Below are 18,236 nucleotides of genomic sequence, written 5' to 3' on the forward strand. Positions count from 1 at the left end.
CCCTCTGTTCCAACTTATGTGTTCCTCGTTGTTTTTAGTCTGTTTCACAAAGAATAATATATTTTTATATTTAAAAATAATTTAATTTAAATTTTTTTATTTTAATCTTAATGAAATGATTTAAGCCAAGAAGTACCTTACCTGACTTACAAGAAGTTGTTGGAGCTGGGCTCCGAACCATGAGATTTTGCGAAATATTTTGAAACGGAAGGATTACTTAATTTTAAATATGAAATAAATTACTCCTAATTGAAATAACTTCCCTACCAACCTCAAATTGACTCAGACACCTAACACGACAGAATAAACATCATATTGTTATACAGCAGAATACCACACCAGCCTTAAACAATACCAACAAATTCTCTGGAGGGCATTAAGCCTCACTTATCAACATCTTCTTCTTCTTCAGACAACCAAGAATCAATCTTCAGACAACCATTTCTCAACCCCTTAAAAATGGATTCCAAGAATCAATCTTCAGACAACCAAGAAAACCAAACACCTCAAGAAGAACAACCAACTTTAGCCATAGCTTCAATCTCACTTGCCTTATCCACAATCCTGCCTACCCATTTCCTTACACCTCCCAAAATCTCAACCATTTTCAACAAACCAAACAAAGTCAAAATCCCAACACAAATCTCCTCTCTTTACAATCTAACCCTCTCATCATCTCTCCCACCAACAAAACCCAACTTCAAATCCACAATCTCCTCAAACCCTTTACAAAACACTCTCACTTTAAACCCACTTCGCCCTAACGAACCTTCTAATGCTGCTGCCATTAAAAGAACATCAATCGTATGGTTCCGTAACGATTTACGTGTACACGACAACGAGTGTCTCAACACTGCCCATAATGAATCCATGTCTGTTTTACCCGTTTACTGTTTTGACCCCAGAGATTACGGTAAATCCTCATCTGGGTTTGATAAAACCGGGCCGTATCGTGCTAGTTTCTTGATTGAATCAGTTACTGACTTAAAAAAGAATTTACAAGCAAGAGGGTCTGATCTTGTTGTTAGAATTGGGAAACCTGAGACTGTTTTAGTCGAATTAGCGAAATCGGTTGGAGCTGAAGCAGTGTATGCACATAGGGAGGTTAGTTATGAGGAGGTTAAAGGGGAAGATAAGATTGAGAATGTTATGAAAGATGAGGGTTTGGAAGTGAAGTATTTTTGGGGTAGTACATTGTATCATGTTGATGATTTGCCATTTAAGTTGGAGGAAATGCCGACGAATTACGGAGGGTTTAGAGAGAAAGTGCAAGGGTTGGAAGTAAGGAAGACAATTGAGGCATTGGAACAGTTGAAGGGATTGCCTGCTAGAGGTGATGTGGAACCTGGAGAGATTCCTTCTTTGGTTGATTTGGGACTTAATCCTAGTGCCACTATGGGTCAGGTATTACTTTCTTTGTTTTATACTTTTATTTTTAGTTTCACATTGGTCAGTAGAAACTAATATTATTGAGTATTAGAAAGAAACTAGTGTTACATTGGTCTCTAGAAATGTATTAGAATGGAACTAGTTTTACATTGGTCCCCAGGCCTAACTTGTGGGATTACACTGGGTATGTTGTTGTTGTTGTTGTTGTTCATTGGTCAGTAGAAGATGCAGGTGTAAGACAGATTATTGAGTATTAGAATGAAATTAGTTTTACATTGGTCTTTAGAGAATGTAGAGAACCTTACTGTTCAAAAATATGAATGTAGAGAACCTTTGGTGTTAGAGAACTTCTAGTTTGACTGTAGTGTGTTTGGCCAAGCATTCAAAATATATGAAATTAGTTTTACATTGATCTTTAGAGAATGTAGAGAACCTTTGGTGTTAGAGAACTTCTAGTTTGACTGTAGTGTGTTTGGCCAAGCATTCAAAATATGCTTACTTTGGAAAGTGCTTTTTGTTGGAAGTGCTTTTCAAAAAGTACTTTTGGAGAAAAACAGTTTGTGTTTGGCTAATCAATTTGAAAAGCGCTTTTACAATATTAGAGCAGCAATTTGTGCTTGGCCAAGGTTCCGAAAGTGCTTATAGGGTAAAGCTAGGCCAAGGTTCTGAAAGTGCTTATAGGGTAAAGCTAACTTTTTAGCTTCTAAAACACAACTTTTGCTACTACTCAAAGCACTTATTTTTTCCTAAAAGCTTGGTCAAACTCCTCAACTCTCTAAAATAAGCACTTTTTTGGAGAAAATAAGCACTTTTGGCTTCTTTGAAGCTTGGCCAAACAGTCTATAATGTCAAATTTGTGAATATTGGAATGAAAGGGTTACAAATATAGTATAACGGATAATGAGGATATTGCTTTCTGTTTCTTAGTCACTTCATTTTAAGTGATAGAGATGATTAAGATTCCTTTTTCGTAACAGAATGGAAGTGATTCAAGTTAGAAATATTTGATGGTTTAATCCAATGGATCTCTTGTATAAAGTATGTATTATGAACTACATAAGATAAAAGTATAAAACCCCATGTTTAAGTAGGCTTAGTGCTTGGCATTTGAGCTTCAGTAAGTTAAATGACCCTTGCTCTACTTATAGTGTCCTTCTATGCTAGTGTACTGAAATATCCAGCTCATAACTTCGGCAATTTGTTGATCAATGTATTAATGAACTTCTTACTAGGTGGTCTACCCATCAAAAAAAAAAAACCTTCTTACTAGGTGGTCACCAACTAGGACACGACACATCATACTAGAGTAGAACAAACAACTTTTACTTGATCAAAGAAAAAAAAACAACTTTTATTTGCTAGCTCAAATTGTAATCTGGAGAAATTCTTTTAGTCACGTTTGGAGGTTGCTTTTTAAGTTTTACCTTATCAAAAAAAAAAAAAAAAAAAAAGGTATTGCCTACATGCATAGTGCGTAATCACTAAAGAACAGTTGCATGATTTTTCACTGACTTGAATTTGTAATTCTCATACTGTATTTAGAACTTCTTTCAGTCATGTTTGGAGGTTGCTTTTTAAGAATTGCCAGTGCATAATCACTTGAGAACTGTTGCAGGATTTTCACTGGCTTAAATTTGTAATTTTCATACTGTATTTAGAATTTCTTTCTGTCACGTTTGGAGGTTGTTTTTAAGTATTGCGTACATGCACCGTGCATAATGACTAAAGAACTGTTGCAAGATTTTTCTCTGACTTGAATTTGTAATTTCCATACTGTATTTATAACTTTGGAACTGTAAGCTGTTTAACATCGCAAACTAGTCAGACAAAAGTTGATTTGTTTCAGTTACTTTGAAAAAAACATTTCTTAAACATTTGCATTTGCCCCTCATTTAGAATGGAAAACAAGCTGCTAATGCTTCCCTTGTGGGAGGAGAGAATGAAGCACTGCAGAGACTTAGAAAATTTGCAGCTGAATGCCAAGCCCAACCCAATAAGGAAAACAAGGATGGCACTACTGACAGCATATACGGTGCAAACTTTTCTTGCAAAATATCGCCTTGGCTTGCTATGGGATGTCTCTCTCCCCGTTCCATGTTTGATGAATTAAAAAAGTCCACTTCAAGGTAATGTCTGATCAATAGTTTATTTCTTATCCTGATACTCATGCATGTGAGACTGGTATCACTGGTTAACGCTTCATTGGTATTTTGTGCTGCAGAACGATTTCTGCTGCTTCTGGCAAGAAAGATGGTGGTAGTGGCACTGGGCTGAACTGGCTGATGTATGAGCTGTTATGGAGGGATTTTTTCAGGTAATTTTAACACGTAATTTAGCTCCTATGAGCTTGAAGCTAGTTTCATGTTTGTTCAGTGTTGTATTCATCCCACACTTTATGGACAATCCAACCGGTAATGTTTTGGGAAGGCTTTCATGACAACAATGTCTCATTCTGAATCTTATTTTGCTTTTATCATCTATTATACTAGTCTTTGTATAACGTTTTGTTCTCTGAAATGCCAGATTCATCACCAAGAAATACAGTGCTGCAAAACAAAATAGTGCTGCTCCAGTAACTGCTTGTGTAGGAGCTGCTGCTTAACCATGGTATATTCGAACGGAGAATGGAGGTTCCTTTTGTATCTTGATGATTTTTCCGGAAGTTAAGCCATGGAATGTTAGAGTTGGAACATCTTTAGATTGAAGTGCTCATCAATGATGCATTTTGTCTTTGACTATAAGCATTGGATATAATAGAATTTGTCGCCATTTCTTGCAGATGTTCATTTTTGTATTGGTGGACTCAGATTCTTTAAGAAATTGAGACTGATAACTGCAAGAAGCTGGTGATATGTTTAATTAAACCCCTGAAAAGATTGTCAAATTCATTTTTCAGGTTATTCTGATCCCTTTTGATTTTGGAAAGCACACCTTTCTCTACTTGAATGGGATTAACCCCAAAACTAGTGGACGTTGCTGTTAGTCCCATGACTACAAGTTGAACAATTTCAACTGACTCCAACGCTTAGAAAGTTGGAAATCCGTTGGAAGTTTCTCAAGAGTTTAACTTATCAGATCTCTTAAGATAACTACGGATAATTGTCCATAATAAGTGAGATTACTAGATGCTGACAAGGAGAGTATCACTCTCTTATTCATCAGATCAGCTTAACTGGTATATATAGGAGACGAGTTTTAGGTGAACATGAGACTTAACTGATAAGAGTGTATGCTATTAGGTTCAATGCACTAATAACCGCAGTTCTATACTGAAAACCAGTAGATCTCACAGAAATTCAAACAGTTACATCTAACGACGTAAAACTTTACTTAATAATCATCATATTTGCTGAACATCACCATAATTACCCAAAGAAATCACAAAGCAAGATATCTTTCCCCAAAACACGCATGTGTACATATGTGTGTGTATGTGTGTATACAATGTTACATTAACTAGAACAGTAACAACTATGTCTCAACTCCGCCCAAGGGTTGACGATCAAAACAAAACTAGTCAATTTATGATGAATCCTCACAGTATGGTACTACATTAACTAAGGACACAAAATGAGAGTGAACTAGAAATGGGACGCCAAGTATGCAAAGAGGTATCAGATATTTAGACTAGATGACACCAGAAACTCTAAGAGATAATAGTACAACAAGTACAAGCTATAACATGAAATGGCAACAGGCACGGGCCCAAAGTCAGCCTCCTAAACACCAAAACACCATTACAGCCTATGAAAGTGGAGAAGAAGACAAGCAAAGTGATAACTTAGTCCTCCAGCCTTCTCTATTCACACTTCAGAGTGGTCATTGTATGCAATGTAGTTGTATAGTGTGTCAATGAGCCAGGGCAGACCAGTGCCTACGTAAATGTTCACCGAATTGCTACAAGAAGAAGAGTGGAAGGATGTAATCAGGAACTCGAATATCCAGATTTTGCACAGTACAAGTGCGTAAATTCTCAAGTTCAAGACATGAAAATGTAAAGGTACACACTTTTGATCCACTAGCCTGATTTTGGCGGCTGAGATAATGAAAAAATTTAGACTAGTTACCGAAATTTTGCATTTTATATGAATAAGGTTTCAGTTAACTACTAAGTGTAGTCGTTTACCTTCAAACAGGATTTAAATCTATGAGTCTAAAACAACTAGTTCAGTACTAGTCAAACTGAAAAAACCTATAAATGAAAACAACTTTACCAAATCCTACTGATCTTCGTACTCAACCAACTAGTTTATTCACAGGATAATGACATAGTAGTTAATAGTAACAAACCAGCAGGTGTTACTTGTTAGCAATGGCATAGTCTGCTGTTATCTGCACTGTCAGTGCAATGGCATAAGAGTAAACAAGAAAGAGATTTGTGCTAAAAATAAATATATAGTCCTACTAAGTACTACGTACGCTTATGAATATTCCTCTTTATATAAATGATTTGGGCATATTTTGATAGCTTATTTTTACAAATTTGAATTACTTTAGCTGAATCCATAATCCGTATCCATACTTGGATCTATACCTCTGAATCTAAAAATTTAGATCATGGCGATTGGCGAATCCGATCTCTAGACCAGCACCCGTATCGGATACCCGAGCTCGTATCCGAGCAACATAGTAATAATTTACAGAACATACCTTATCAAAAAAAATAAAAAATAACATTGCATGAAGATGAACAATAATAATTTATAGATTATTGGGCTTTGATGGGTTTCTTGTCCCATGAGTTGAGTGGATTCTTGATTTTGGTCTTTAACTGTCAACTTCTCTTCAGATAATAACACGCCTTAACAACCACTAAGGGCCATTTTTGATCATTTTCTCGTTTCAAGATCAGTAGAATTCTAAAAGTTCTTTAACAAATTAAGAGAGAATCTTTGAATTCCCAATAACTGATCATATAAGCTTTACTGAAAGAACCCCTTCTATGTGGGATATCTACATGACCTGTCTCCGATTTTTAACTGCAAAATATCCATTCTGTCAAGTACGCATTCACAGTAAAGGAAAAAACAAACTGAACACAAACGAAAATTGAACAAAGATAATATATGTACTTTCTCAATGGACAGTCAACTGAATTCTAACATTAACAACAAATTCTGGAAAAGAAAAGGCTCTTGTCTATTCTAAAATGTTTCCAAGAGACAATGTGGGAAAAAGAATCAATCAATAAATCAATTACACCATAATCCTAAACTAGAACGTGTGTGATTCATATTATTGTATAAAAAGAACAGATCTTTCAGCAACTCTTCCACAGACGGCCTAACAGACATGGGAAGCATACACTTTTCGATTATATCTCTCACTCTGGAGTCCTTTACCTTTCCCAGAGATTTAGCCTCAACACCAGTGTACACTTTCTTAAATATCTGTATCCGATTGCTGCATTCCACAGGGATATTCACCAGTAACCATCTCAAGAAGACACATTCCTAATGCATATACATCCACAAGCTTGTTGTATACTCCATCGTAGAACCATGAATTCAGGCGTAAGGAATATCACTAGATTAACAAAGAATCAGTAAATTTACAACTTACACTAAATCACACATTGGTTACATTTTGTGCATCATATTTTTTTAATACAAAATTTGCTACACCTAAACTGATGCTTCAGAATCTCCACTTCTCTGCTCTATCTGTATCCGATTGCTGCATTCCACAGGGATATTCACCAGTAACCATCTCAAGAAGACACATTCCTAATGCATATACATCCACAAGCTTGTTGTATACTCCATCGTAGAACCATGAATTCAGGCGTAAGGAATATCACTAGATTAACAAAGAATCAGTAAATTTACAACTTACACTAAATCACACATTGGTTACATTTTGTGCATCATATTTTTTTAATACAAAATTTGCTACACCTAAACTGATGCTTCAGAATCTCCACTTCTCTGCTCCATCAAAATTGAATTTTTCTTTTCCGAATGAATCACTGGATATACGAAACAATAACAGTAATGTCATCAATTTTTCCTCCTTTATGTATATGACTAAGCCGGTCCCTCGCAGCTGCTCTTGCAAATGGTGTATCTGCAAATCTATCAAATGAATTATACAGCGCAACGTTTCCAATTTGACTAGCCAACTCCTCAGCCTTCAACTTCTTATCCATCCCTCTCAGAACAATTTCCTCAATCTCACTTTCGTTCATATTATCCAGCATCCCATCCGTTCCAACGATCAAAATATCATCTTTTTCGACGTTTAGTTCCATCTCCTGAGCAACGCTAGGATTATCCTTACTATTCCCCAATTGATAGGGACACCCAAATCGGCCCTGTCGTTGTACTGGCGACTTGTATATAATTTTTCCCTTCCTAATTAGGAAAAATCCACTGTCACCAACTTTAGCAGCACATAAAGTATTCTTCTCGGAGTTTAAGGTTATAATACAAGCTGTAGATGATCCATCGCAGCTTGTGTTTCTGTAAGCTTCTTGAAGAACCCTTTTAGGGTTCACGTCACCCTTTGGTTCATTATATGTAGCCATTAGTGAGTTTTTCATAAGTTCTCTCGCGTAAATTCCAGCGTCAATTTTCTTTTTGGCCCAGCCACCAACGCCATCAGCGATGCCAACAGTTTGGTATAATTCATGGATAAAGTGTGCATCTTCACCTAGTGGTTTCCTTGGATTTTCTTTGGGCAAGTATAAAGATCCAGCCACCATTTTTAGGCATGGTAATTTGTTACTAGTACTAAAGTCAAGCCTCTTATTGATCTTGAAAAATTCATATACGTTCTTGAATGAATATTGATCAATAAGACCTAATGATGAGTTGATTGAAAACTTCAAGTCTTGATCAGCATCATGACTAAATTTGAGTCTCTTGTTGCTGTGATTTTCCAGTTGATCATTAATTTCATAAGAAGAGAAGTCGAAGTACGGCCTCTTGTGCGAAAACTTGACAATTACTTCGTCAAACTTGTTGAATGAATATTGATCGTAACCTAATGATGATATGCATGCAGCCATATTTGTTGTGTTGATTTGCAAAACTTTGGAAATAAAGTGATAAGTGACATGATGAAGGTACTGCTTGAAGTGCTACTAATATATATACATTGTAGTCCTAGTTAGAATAGGTTATGGAAAACACCTTTTGGAAACTTAATGGAAAACTTAAGGAACACGTAGTAATTAAACCTAGTTAGAATAGGATGTGGAAACGAAAGTTTTTGGAAACTAAATGGAATTATAGTTTTTGGTAAGTACCAAAGGAATTATAATTATCAGGTATTCCGTATTCGCTAGGAAAATATGATGCGCGTTATCCACGCAAAACCCTTTTTTATGAGTGTTTTTAATTACGCCTTTCACTATCCTCGCTAAATTCATTTTTTCAAAGTTCGGTCAAATCTAACAGCAACATTCATTAAATATTTGATAGAGACCAAAAGTATTGACATTCGGCAAACATAAAAAATCAAAACTACTCAGAGCATATTTAATGAATTTCTTTGAATATGCCTCCAAATAAGGAACATTTTTGTCATTTCTACTATACTAGTTCTGGACACGTGCGTTGCACGTGTGTCTCATGCAACTTGTACATATCGTATAAGTCATACTAAAACCACATTGTAATGAGTATCACAAACTTTTTAGTGGACAAATACAAGTTGAGAAAGATGAACAACCAGTCTATAAACTTTCAATCATGAATAAGTTTATCAACAAGATTCATTCGTAATAATTGAATTAAGATTGATCCAACTTCACTAAAGTAGTAGATGTCTGAAACTCGAGAGCTTTATAAAATTCATAAGGCAAGAACATAATGAAATAGATCACAACATGGCAAGTTCTTGATCTCACAATGGCAGAAAATTAGTTCATAAAATGACCGTTATTCCTAATCTCACCATTTTGCCTCGTGAGGACATCTAAAGTATCCATATGGGCTATTGCTAATTATCACCTCTCTGCTCGTGAGTTTTTGCATGGGAATTAAGTTTCAATTTCCACCATTGTTAACTGCTCTCACTGTTAGCTTTCTTCTTGGAAGTGCATATTCTATAGCAGTGGCGGAGCCAAGATTTTCATCTAGGGGGTTCAAAAATTCTAAAAGGTAAATACACGAAGAAGTCAGGGGGTTCAACATCTACTATATATACATAATAAAATAATTTTAACTTTGAAAATACACTGTAATTTTTCGCCGAGGGGATTCGGATGAACCCCTGGAGCTAACGTGGCTCCGCCCCTGTTCTATAGAGTTACCTTTACTTATATGGAAAAGAAATGCATTCTTGGCTATGATATGCACCATGGTTGTTAGGGCTATAGTTGTTCAGTTTGCTTTCTTTGCACACATACAGAAGTATGTGCAGGCTAGGCGTATGCTCTATAGAAGATCCTTGGTTTTCGCTGTCACTTTTATGTGCATCTTCACTGGGACAATATCCTTGACATTAAAAATTTATTTTGAGAGTTTTATTTGCATTCCTAACTAAATGCTAGGGAAAGCACAATAATTAATACATATGGTATAAGTCATATTAAAATGAATTTGCATCTTAATGAGTAATACTACTCTGAAGTTGATAATCCAGCATCAAATATAGATTGCCGAAAGAATGACAACTTCCAAAAAATCATTAAAATACGGCCTTCATGTGGATAATTTGATCGGAAGCCGGCACGTGATGCTGAACCTGCAATTATCACCTATTTTTAGATTTTGATAAGTAAGGTAAAATGCCATCAAATTTAATACAAGTATTAGACCAAAGAAGAGAGGGGGAGGGGGAGAAACATACCAGAGATTTCATCCAAAATAGGAAAAGGGACAAAGTATCTCAATTCAAACCTAAGAAAGGAAAAAAGAGCGTTTATGTGGTAGGGTTAAATCAACTCTTTGTGAACAAACCAAATCTGCCACTGGCTTCCGGAGAAATTTCAATGGAACAAGGCATGGGAATAGTTATCACCTCTCTGCTCATAAGTTTTGGCATGCGAATTAAGTTTCAATCTCCACCATTGTTAACTGCTCTCATTGTTAGCTTTCTTCTTGGAAGTGCATATTCTATAGAGTTACCTGTACTTAGATGGAAAAGAAATGCATTCTTGGCTGCGATATGCATTTTGTTTGATAGGGCTATCTTTGTTCAGTTTGCTTTCTTTGCACACATACAGATGTATGTGCTGGCTAGGCCTATACAAGATCCCTAGTTTTCGCTGTCACTTTTATGTGCATCTTCACTACTGCCATTGCCCTGTTTAAGGATATTCCTGATGTCGACGGTGATAGAAATTTTGGCATCCAATCTTTTAGTTTGTGCCTTGGCCAAGAACGAGTGTTTTTTTTTTTTTTTTTTTTCGATTGCCACTGTCAAAAGATACATTTGAAGAATGAGAACTATACCTTGCCTTCTTGAGTACATTGAGAAAATGTTAATCTAGTCAGTTATATGAGCAAAAAAGTTGGTACATACAAGTGACAATAGAGCTGAAACTTCAAGGTGGATTATATGTAATAGCACCATGTTTCTCCTCCTGACTCGGAATGATGGAAGTTGTCGTCTATCAGTGTTAAGCAGACCTTTGAACTGTCTTGGTAAGGGAATATAGTTAGTGTAAATTCAAGTATTTCCATTTGAGTGACTCAAAGATGCTAGCTTGTCAGCAACTTTGTTAGCTTCCCTAAAGCAGTGATTGGTAGTGATTTGGTTGAGCTCCATCAAATATTTGATTCTGTTGACAATGTCTTCAATTCTCCAAGGACTTTGCCAGTTACCTGTAATACAATTGTGAGGCAGCAGAGAGTCAGGTTCACCAGCAACCACGGTGAAATCGTTTTGAATGCACCATTTAGGACCAAACAAAATGAAGCAGCTTCAGCAAGGTTACTATTTCCTCTTCCCAGTGGTAAGCAAAAAGCCATGATAAATTTACCATCTTTGTCCCTTACCACACCACCTCCTTCACAATTCCCTTCAATGCAAGAGCCATTTGTATTCAACTTAACACATATTGCAATAGAGATAGTTTCCAATAGTTTCAAGTCCATCATTTGATATATGCCAAACCAACTGTCAGGGATAGGATGATTGGGAAATTGGAGTTTGGTGATTTGAATAATGTTGAGGTTTGTGAGAGTGATGGTTCTAGATACTGAAAGTGATTTTCACACTACATCTGGCTCTCCATAGATCCCAAAGGATAATAGGGGGCATGATTTTAAGAATGAAAGAAGCTATGGAGTTTTTGCATTTGAAATTCCAGAATACCCAATCCTTCTGCAAAATATCTCCATATCTGTTCAGCAAAATGACCAGAATAAAAAATATGTTCAGTTGTTTCTATTGTTGGTCTTCTACTGGTACCAAGGCAGCAGCAACAAATGGACACTATGTTAATTTTAAGTTTTGCACTCTGTCTTCTGTTGGTAGTCTGTTATGAGTAGCTTCCCATGCCTGGAAGTTCATTTTATAGGGAACTTTGGTAAGCCATAACCTTGAATCAAATTGAGATATAGGTCTTCTTTGTCTGAATAGATCCCATGCAGTAGCAATGCTGAATTTCCCAAGTCCAGAAAGGTATATCTTCTTTGTTTAGAGATATAGTAATGTCCTGGTTGATAATAGCCTTCTTAGCAGCTTCAGGTAATTGATGATCCAGGTTATTCCAATAGCAGTGCCCATATCTAAACACTTCATTTACCTTGATGTTCGGATGGACATTAATGTCATCTATTAAGGTGTAGAGAGGGCCAAGGCTTGACCAATTGTCAAACCAAAAGCTCAGGTGTAGAGAGTGTTTTGGTTATGTATTAGCATGCTTGTAGGCTGTAGCTGCATATGGAGTTGCTATGGTAGTTGGAGCTACTCCGTCTTCCCTTTCCATTAGGCTTGTCACTGTTTTGGGGCATTTTTAACTCGCTTGCATTCGATTATTTCAAGCCTAATCGGTCGATATATCAAGTCAAGTATCATTAACTTCTTTTGTCGATATATCAAGTCAAGTATCATTAACTTCTTTTTATATGTTTATATGGTAGCTTTTCTATGCGGAATACCTTATGACTCCCTTTGTTCGCTAAGGTGGCAAATTAAACATTGCGTATTAGGAAAATCAATATGATTTTCAAAACTTTTTTCAATTGCCATGGTAATGTAGACTATTAGCTCAATTAGAATATGATTTGCTTTATCAAAAAAAATTCCCCTATGACTGTGATTCTTATATGGAGAGTTTTTTTTTGGGTAGGTGGCTGGAGTCCTTCTATTGATCCAGAATGAGTACTCCAAAAGAGTGAAACTCCAAGAGTATGACACACTCGAGGTAAAAAATAAAAAAAATAAAAAAAACGTGTCTTGCTATTCATTGGTTTTCTTTGGGTTTCTTTTGTTGCAGGTTGCTGGAAAAAAAAGCTCAAGCAACTCATCCAGGAAAACAGCAAGATGTTGTGGCCTAGTTACACTTTTGAGTGCGCAATTGATGGAGCGGGCGATATAGTGGAAGTAGTGGAGGAGTAGTTTGATTGTTGAATTAGGCATGTTAAGAAATTTGGCAACTTTCTGTAGCTTCTTGACGATCAAGCATTTTCTTCTCTTGTTTGACTGTTGAATTAGGCTGGTAAAGAACTTTTGCTTGCATTATATTGTTTAAGCATTTTTTTCTATAGTTTTACTATTGAATTAGGCTGGTAAAAAACTTTTGCTGCATTGTATTGTTCGGTATACGTATCGGAAACATTCGAGATTATGCACAGCTTTTACTTCTTTATGCCTAAGCCTTGATGAACTTTATCTAGCTGCAATTATCCTAAATATAGGAAGGAAACACTTCCTAGTCATGTTCTGTTTTTCATTACAGACATGGTTTGAGGATACCCGAGCGTAATTTATATTTCATACATTTTCAACATCATTAACCTATGTACTCGTCGTCTTATGTCTTTCTCATGTAGAAGCTAGTAATGGACCAATTATGAATGAAAGTTGTTAATGAGAATCCTGCAACTTATTTCTACTATATTATGATCGGTTTACATGTTATTTGGTGGCTGAAGAGTAAGGCCACTAAAGCATCTGCTTTAGGACTCCACGAGTCAAAAGCCCCAAAATTTTATTGTTATTATTTCACTAGTCATGCGTACTTATTTATAGATTATAGCTGAGTATGTAAAAAAAATCAGTATTGCATGTCTTATATATAATTGGAGAGGATCTTTCAAGTTAATAAAATGTTAGCCATTTATTGCAAATACGAAACTTTCATACTTGTTGTCAAAACCCTTTTTGATAGATATTAAGATTTAAGTAGTTTAATTCAAAGTTCTAAATATCAAATAAATTTCTACAATCATTTAACTATAACACTTTTTTTTTTTTTTTACTATATTCCTAATGTCACGACTATATAAGGAAATCATGAACTTTTAAAAATATTAATTGTAACTTTGTTATACGTATAGTAATTTTCTAGTGGTTATAAGAAGATTTTTGCTAAAGAGTTATAATTAATTGTGACTTCAGATATTGAAACAAGAACTTGCTAATTAAGTAGTTTCATACTTGTTGTCAAAACCCTTTTTGATAGATATTAAGATTTAAGTAGTTTAATTCAAAGTTCTAAATATCAAATAAATTTCTACAATCATTTAACTAAACACTTTAATTATTATTTTTTAATTTTTTTTTACTATATTCCTAATGTCACGACTATATAAGGAAATCATGAACTTTTTAAAATATTAATTGTAACTTTGTTATACGTATAGTAATTTTCTAGTGGTTATAAGAAGATTTTTGCTAAAGAGTTATAATTAATTGTGACTTCAGTTATTGAAACAAGAACTTGCTAATATGGAAGAATATTTAATGCATTTCTATGTCACTATGTAAGAAATTGTATTTTTTTATATTAAAAAGACTTTAAAATATTTTTAATTCTATATAATACATGATTTTTCTTATTATCATAAATATAATTTCATATTTTTAGATTTTAGTTTGGATTCTTCAAATGAGTCAACAAATTAGGTTAAGTTTGTGACTCTCATTAATTAATATTGTTGGATCTGATTTTTCCTTCTTTCCGTACATCAGTTCTCTTTTTTATTCTATTTAGGACGGTTTTATATATCGTTTTAAACTCAATTTTTTGGCATCAATTGTTTTTATTTGTCTATGAAAGGAAATAGTTGAATGAAATAATCGATAACTTTATTGCTTTGCATCTAAAAGGGTTTAAAAGGGTGAATTTTAAAGCAAAAAAATACATGAATTAAGGGCCAAATATACCACGTACTATCGGAAAAAGGCTAAATATATCTCTCGTTATACTTTGGGTCTAAATATATCTCTGCCGTTATATTATTGATTCAAATATATCCCCCTTCCGTTAAAGTTGTCCAAAGGGGACATCTAATCCTACATGTCACTAACACTTTATGAGGTGGATGTCACGTGTCATACCACGTCAGCACATGTAACCCATTTTACCCCTCCCCTCTAAACTGTGACAGACCAGTAAAAGTGTGTTTATCAAGATAGCTGATAAGAATTAACAGTACATGAAGATGAACAATAATAACTTAGGTCTTTTCCCCAATATTCTGCAGCAACTGAATCTGTAAGAAGCTCCACTTTCTACTAGCAAGAGCATATCTGAAGATGGAATTCATCCTCAAATTAAACTTTGCATTCTAAAAGGCTTCAAAGAATCAGATTCTGTCGAAAATAAAAGAATCTTAATTCCACTAGGTGCTCCCCGACATCGATTTTGCCAGTTCAGATGAGCTTTGTAAGATCTGAGCCTAAAAGGAAGAGATATTCCCAATCAAAATTCAGCAACAAGGTCAATTACTAACCGTCACTGCAAGAACATTCCCCACCAACAAAGTATTGAAACCAGTTGCGACGTGTTACAACCAGCTCGACCACAACCCACAGGCAGTCCTTGAGGCAATTTATACTGCAACATTGCCACCACCTGCACGGTGCATGCCTGACAGTTTTACTGTGCATATCAGAACCATGTTACAGTATTTAGCTCGGAGAATTCAATTGCCATGTTCTCAAAATGAAGTGAACAGCTAAATTCTTTCATTCCTCATTCAAATTTAGCAATACCTTTTGTATTATCTACATAACCGTCTATCTTTCCTTGAGCATCACGTGATTTACTAGTGTCCGCATGAGACTCATTTCGATATAAACTAGTTCTACTGGATATTTGCATTAACCTCTATGGAACTACGCCCAGGAAATTTCTTTACCCTCTTTGTCTCCATAATGTTTCTTACGTGCCTAGCATCTTTCCATCGACCCAACTTAGCGTAGACGTTGGAGAGAAGAACATAAGCCGCACCATTTGTGGGATCTTGCTCTATTATTTTGTTGAGGGCAATCTCACACGTCTCAATATCTCCACATATCCTGGCTCCACTGAGAAGAGCTCCCCAAATAAGCACATCAGGCTCCATAGGCATCGTATTCAGAAGATTCCATGCTTCATCAATCAAACCGGCTCTTCCATAAAGGTCAATCATACAACCATAATGCTGAACCGAAGGAGAAATATCAAACTCTTTACTCATCCTCTCAAACATTTCCTTCCCTTGGCTCACCAATCCTCCATGTACACAAGCAGAAAGTACACCTAAGAACGTGATATCATCAGGCCTTACTCTGTTCTCAACCATATCCGAAAACAAACGCAGGCAATCTTCCCAATGACCATGCATCGCAAGGCCCGAGATCATAGCACTCCAAGCCATTAAGTCTTTTTTTGGACCCAAATTTTCGAAAACTAATCTTGCCCTTGCTATACTCCCACATTTAGCATACATTTCAATCAAAGAAGTTCCAAGTACAACATTAATTTCCTTCCCAAGTTTATAAACATAAGCATGAGCCCATTTCCCATGTTCAAGTGAACCCAACTGCTCACATGCTGCAAGCAAAATCGACACGGTATACTCATTAGGCATAACCTCATTTTCCTCTTTCATTTGTCCAAACAACTCCAATGCTTCTTTACACTTACCCCACCTCACATAACCATCCAACATACTACTCCAAGATATAACATTTCTACTCGGCATTCCATCAAACAACTCACGTGCAACACCAACCAAACCCGCTTTCACATTCGCGTTAATGATCGAATTCCACGAAGGTAAATCCGGTTCAGGCATTTCATCAAACACCTTACGAGCAGAACCCACATCGCCACTAGCAGTATACATACTAATTAACGAAGTTTGGACAAATGGGTCAGATGAAAACCCGAAAACAAGACTTTGTGAGTGAATGGATTGTCCTAATTGGAGATGTGAAGGTGAATGGATGGATTGGAGGAGAAAAGGGAAAGTGTAGAAATCAACATGGACATCGTGTTCACGCATTTTAAGGAAGATGGAGAGTGGGGTATTATGAGTTGGTTGGATTTGGACATGGGCTCTGATTAGAGTGTTCCAAATGAAAGAATCAACAGTTGGATGCCAAAGATTGAGACAAGGGTGGGTTAAAGATATGAGTTTTTCGGTTAAGACTTTCATTTGGATTTGGCACATTCCAGGGCGGGAAGGACACTACTTCAATGCTCAACGGCACGACAACAAGTTTTGCTATCCGAACAATTAAGTGTTCCTGTGTTTTCTAGCTAAACTATCAATGATTATTTATCAAAATATACCTTAATTGCTTGTGTTTTCTACTTGAATTATCATTATTATTTATCAAAACACACTTCGACTAATATGATTGTGTTTTTTATTATTATCTTTTAATTTCTTTTTAAATTTTTTCAATTAATTCACTTAATTATCCGCATGGAGTACCGTTTATAAACCCCCCAAAAAAAATATACGCCACGCACCATCGGCTACTAGTCGATGTGTGTTTTGATAAATGGTTGGTGATAGATTAGGTAGAGAATGCAACATCTGATAGTTCAGGTAGAAAACTCACAAAAAAAAATGATATTTGAGGTGTGTACTTAAACATTATCTCAAAATATTCATATCAGTTTATAGGACTATAAATAAACACCAACTTATAGCTTGATAAATATAGCAACTACCCCACCTTTACTAGGAAAAACTAGTTTCTTATGTTAAATGATTTGATTTGATCTCCGGAAAAAACAGCATTTTTTTTCCTTCATCATACTTCTTTAGACCTTTACCAGAAAAGTAAAACTTCCTCTGATCATACTTAGACTATTTGTTCTCTTATCTCATGTTCCCAAGTGCCAAGGACAACCCACTTTTTCTACAGTATAAACCATAAGATGAGTTATAACGCACCTATGACCCAAAAAAAAAAACGACTTCTGTCTTGATGAGTTATAACGCACCTATGACCCAAAAAAAAAAAAAGGTGGGGGGAGGGGGTTGGGGTTTGGTGGTTAGTGAAACACGAATTGTGAACTTATTTTTCTTATTTTGATTCTGAAAGTCATTTTTTTCATTTTTAAGGAACTTGTTTTCCTAAAAAAATATTATCCAAAATTTTTTATCAAATGAACATGAGAAAATTAGAAAAATTTTGCCGTAAAATATTTTCCTTCATACCAAACACACCCTAAAGAGAAATCACCAACAATCACCCTCATCGGATTACCGAGTAATTCCTACATTAACTTCATTGGGTATCCTAGGTCCTTCAATAGGGAGGTGCAAGTCAAAAACCTTTGGTGCTTCGAGCAAGTGGCACCACAATGATGGAAGATATAGATCAAGAAGTTACACCTTTCTTTTTTCTATTTATGTAATATATAATTTAATTTGGCACGGAGTAATTAAAAAAAATAAGACTTTGAAAATTTGTGATTTTGAATGTGCCATTTTTTTTTATGA

The 18,236-nt window shown here is 35.5% G+C and overlaps 4 protein-coding genes and 1 pseudogene across 4 annotated transcripts; 2 read left to right on the top strand and 3 right to left on the bottom strand.

Annotated features, from left to right (window-relative positions):
• Positions 1-282: 282 nt before the first annotated feature.
• LOC132608878 (blue-light photoreceptor PHR2) lies at positions 283-4,289 on the top strand. Its single transcript, XM_060322656.1, has 4 exons — positions 283-1,404; positions 3,286-3,515; positions 3,611-3,703; positions 3,913-4,289. The coding sequence occupies exons 1-4, from the start codon at positions 460-462 to the stop codon at positions 3,989-3,991; spliced, it is 1,347 nt and encodes a 448-aa protein (XP_060178639.1). The 5' UTR covers positions 283-459; the 3' UTR covers positions 3,992-4,289.
• A 3,065-nt stretch (positions 4,290-7,354) lies between these two features.
• On the bottom strand, positions 7,355-8,398 carry LOC132611700 (probable protein phosphatase 2C 55). Its single transcript, XM_060326085.1, has one exon. The coding sequence runs from the start codon at positions 8,396-8,398 to the stop codon at positions 7,355-7,357; it is 1,044 nt and encodes a 347-aa protein (XP_060182068.1).
• Positions 8,399-10,123: 1,725 nt separating this feature from the next.
• LOC132611701 (homogentisate geranylgeranyltransferase, chloroplastic-like) lies at positions 10,124-11,516 on the top strand (annotated as a pseudogene).
• Positions 11,008-11,435, bottom strand: LOC132611702 (uncharacterized). The gene is made up of 2 exons (XM_060326087.1): positions 11,234-11,435; positions 11,008-11,162 (listed from the first exon to the last, which is right to left on the bottom strand). Exons 1-2 carry the CDS (start codon positions 11,433-11,435, stop codon positions 11,008-11,010), a joined length of 357 nt encoding a protein of 118 aa, XP_060182070.1.
• A 3,122-nt stretch (positions 11,517-14,638) lies between the features above and the next one.
• LOC132610632 (pentatricopeptide repeat-containing protein At3g62890) lies at positions 14,639-17,035 on the bottom strand. Its single transcript, XM_060324951.1, has one exon. It carries the CDS (start codon positions 16,947-16,949, stop codon positions 15,597-15,599), a length of 1,353 nt encoding a protein of 450 aa, XP_060180934.1. The 5' UTR covers positions 16,950-17,035; the 3' UTR covers positions 14,639-15,596.
• Positions 17,036-18,236: the final 1,201 nt, after the last annotated feature.

Source organism: Lycium barbarum, chromosome 9 (genome assembly GCF_019175385.1).
Source record: "Lycium barbarum isolate Lr01 chromosome 9, ASM1917538v2, whole genome shotgun sequence".
NCBI lineage: Eukaryota > Viridiplantae > Streptophyta > Magnoliopsida > Solanales > Solanaceae > Lycium > Lycium barbarum.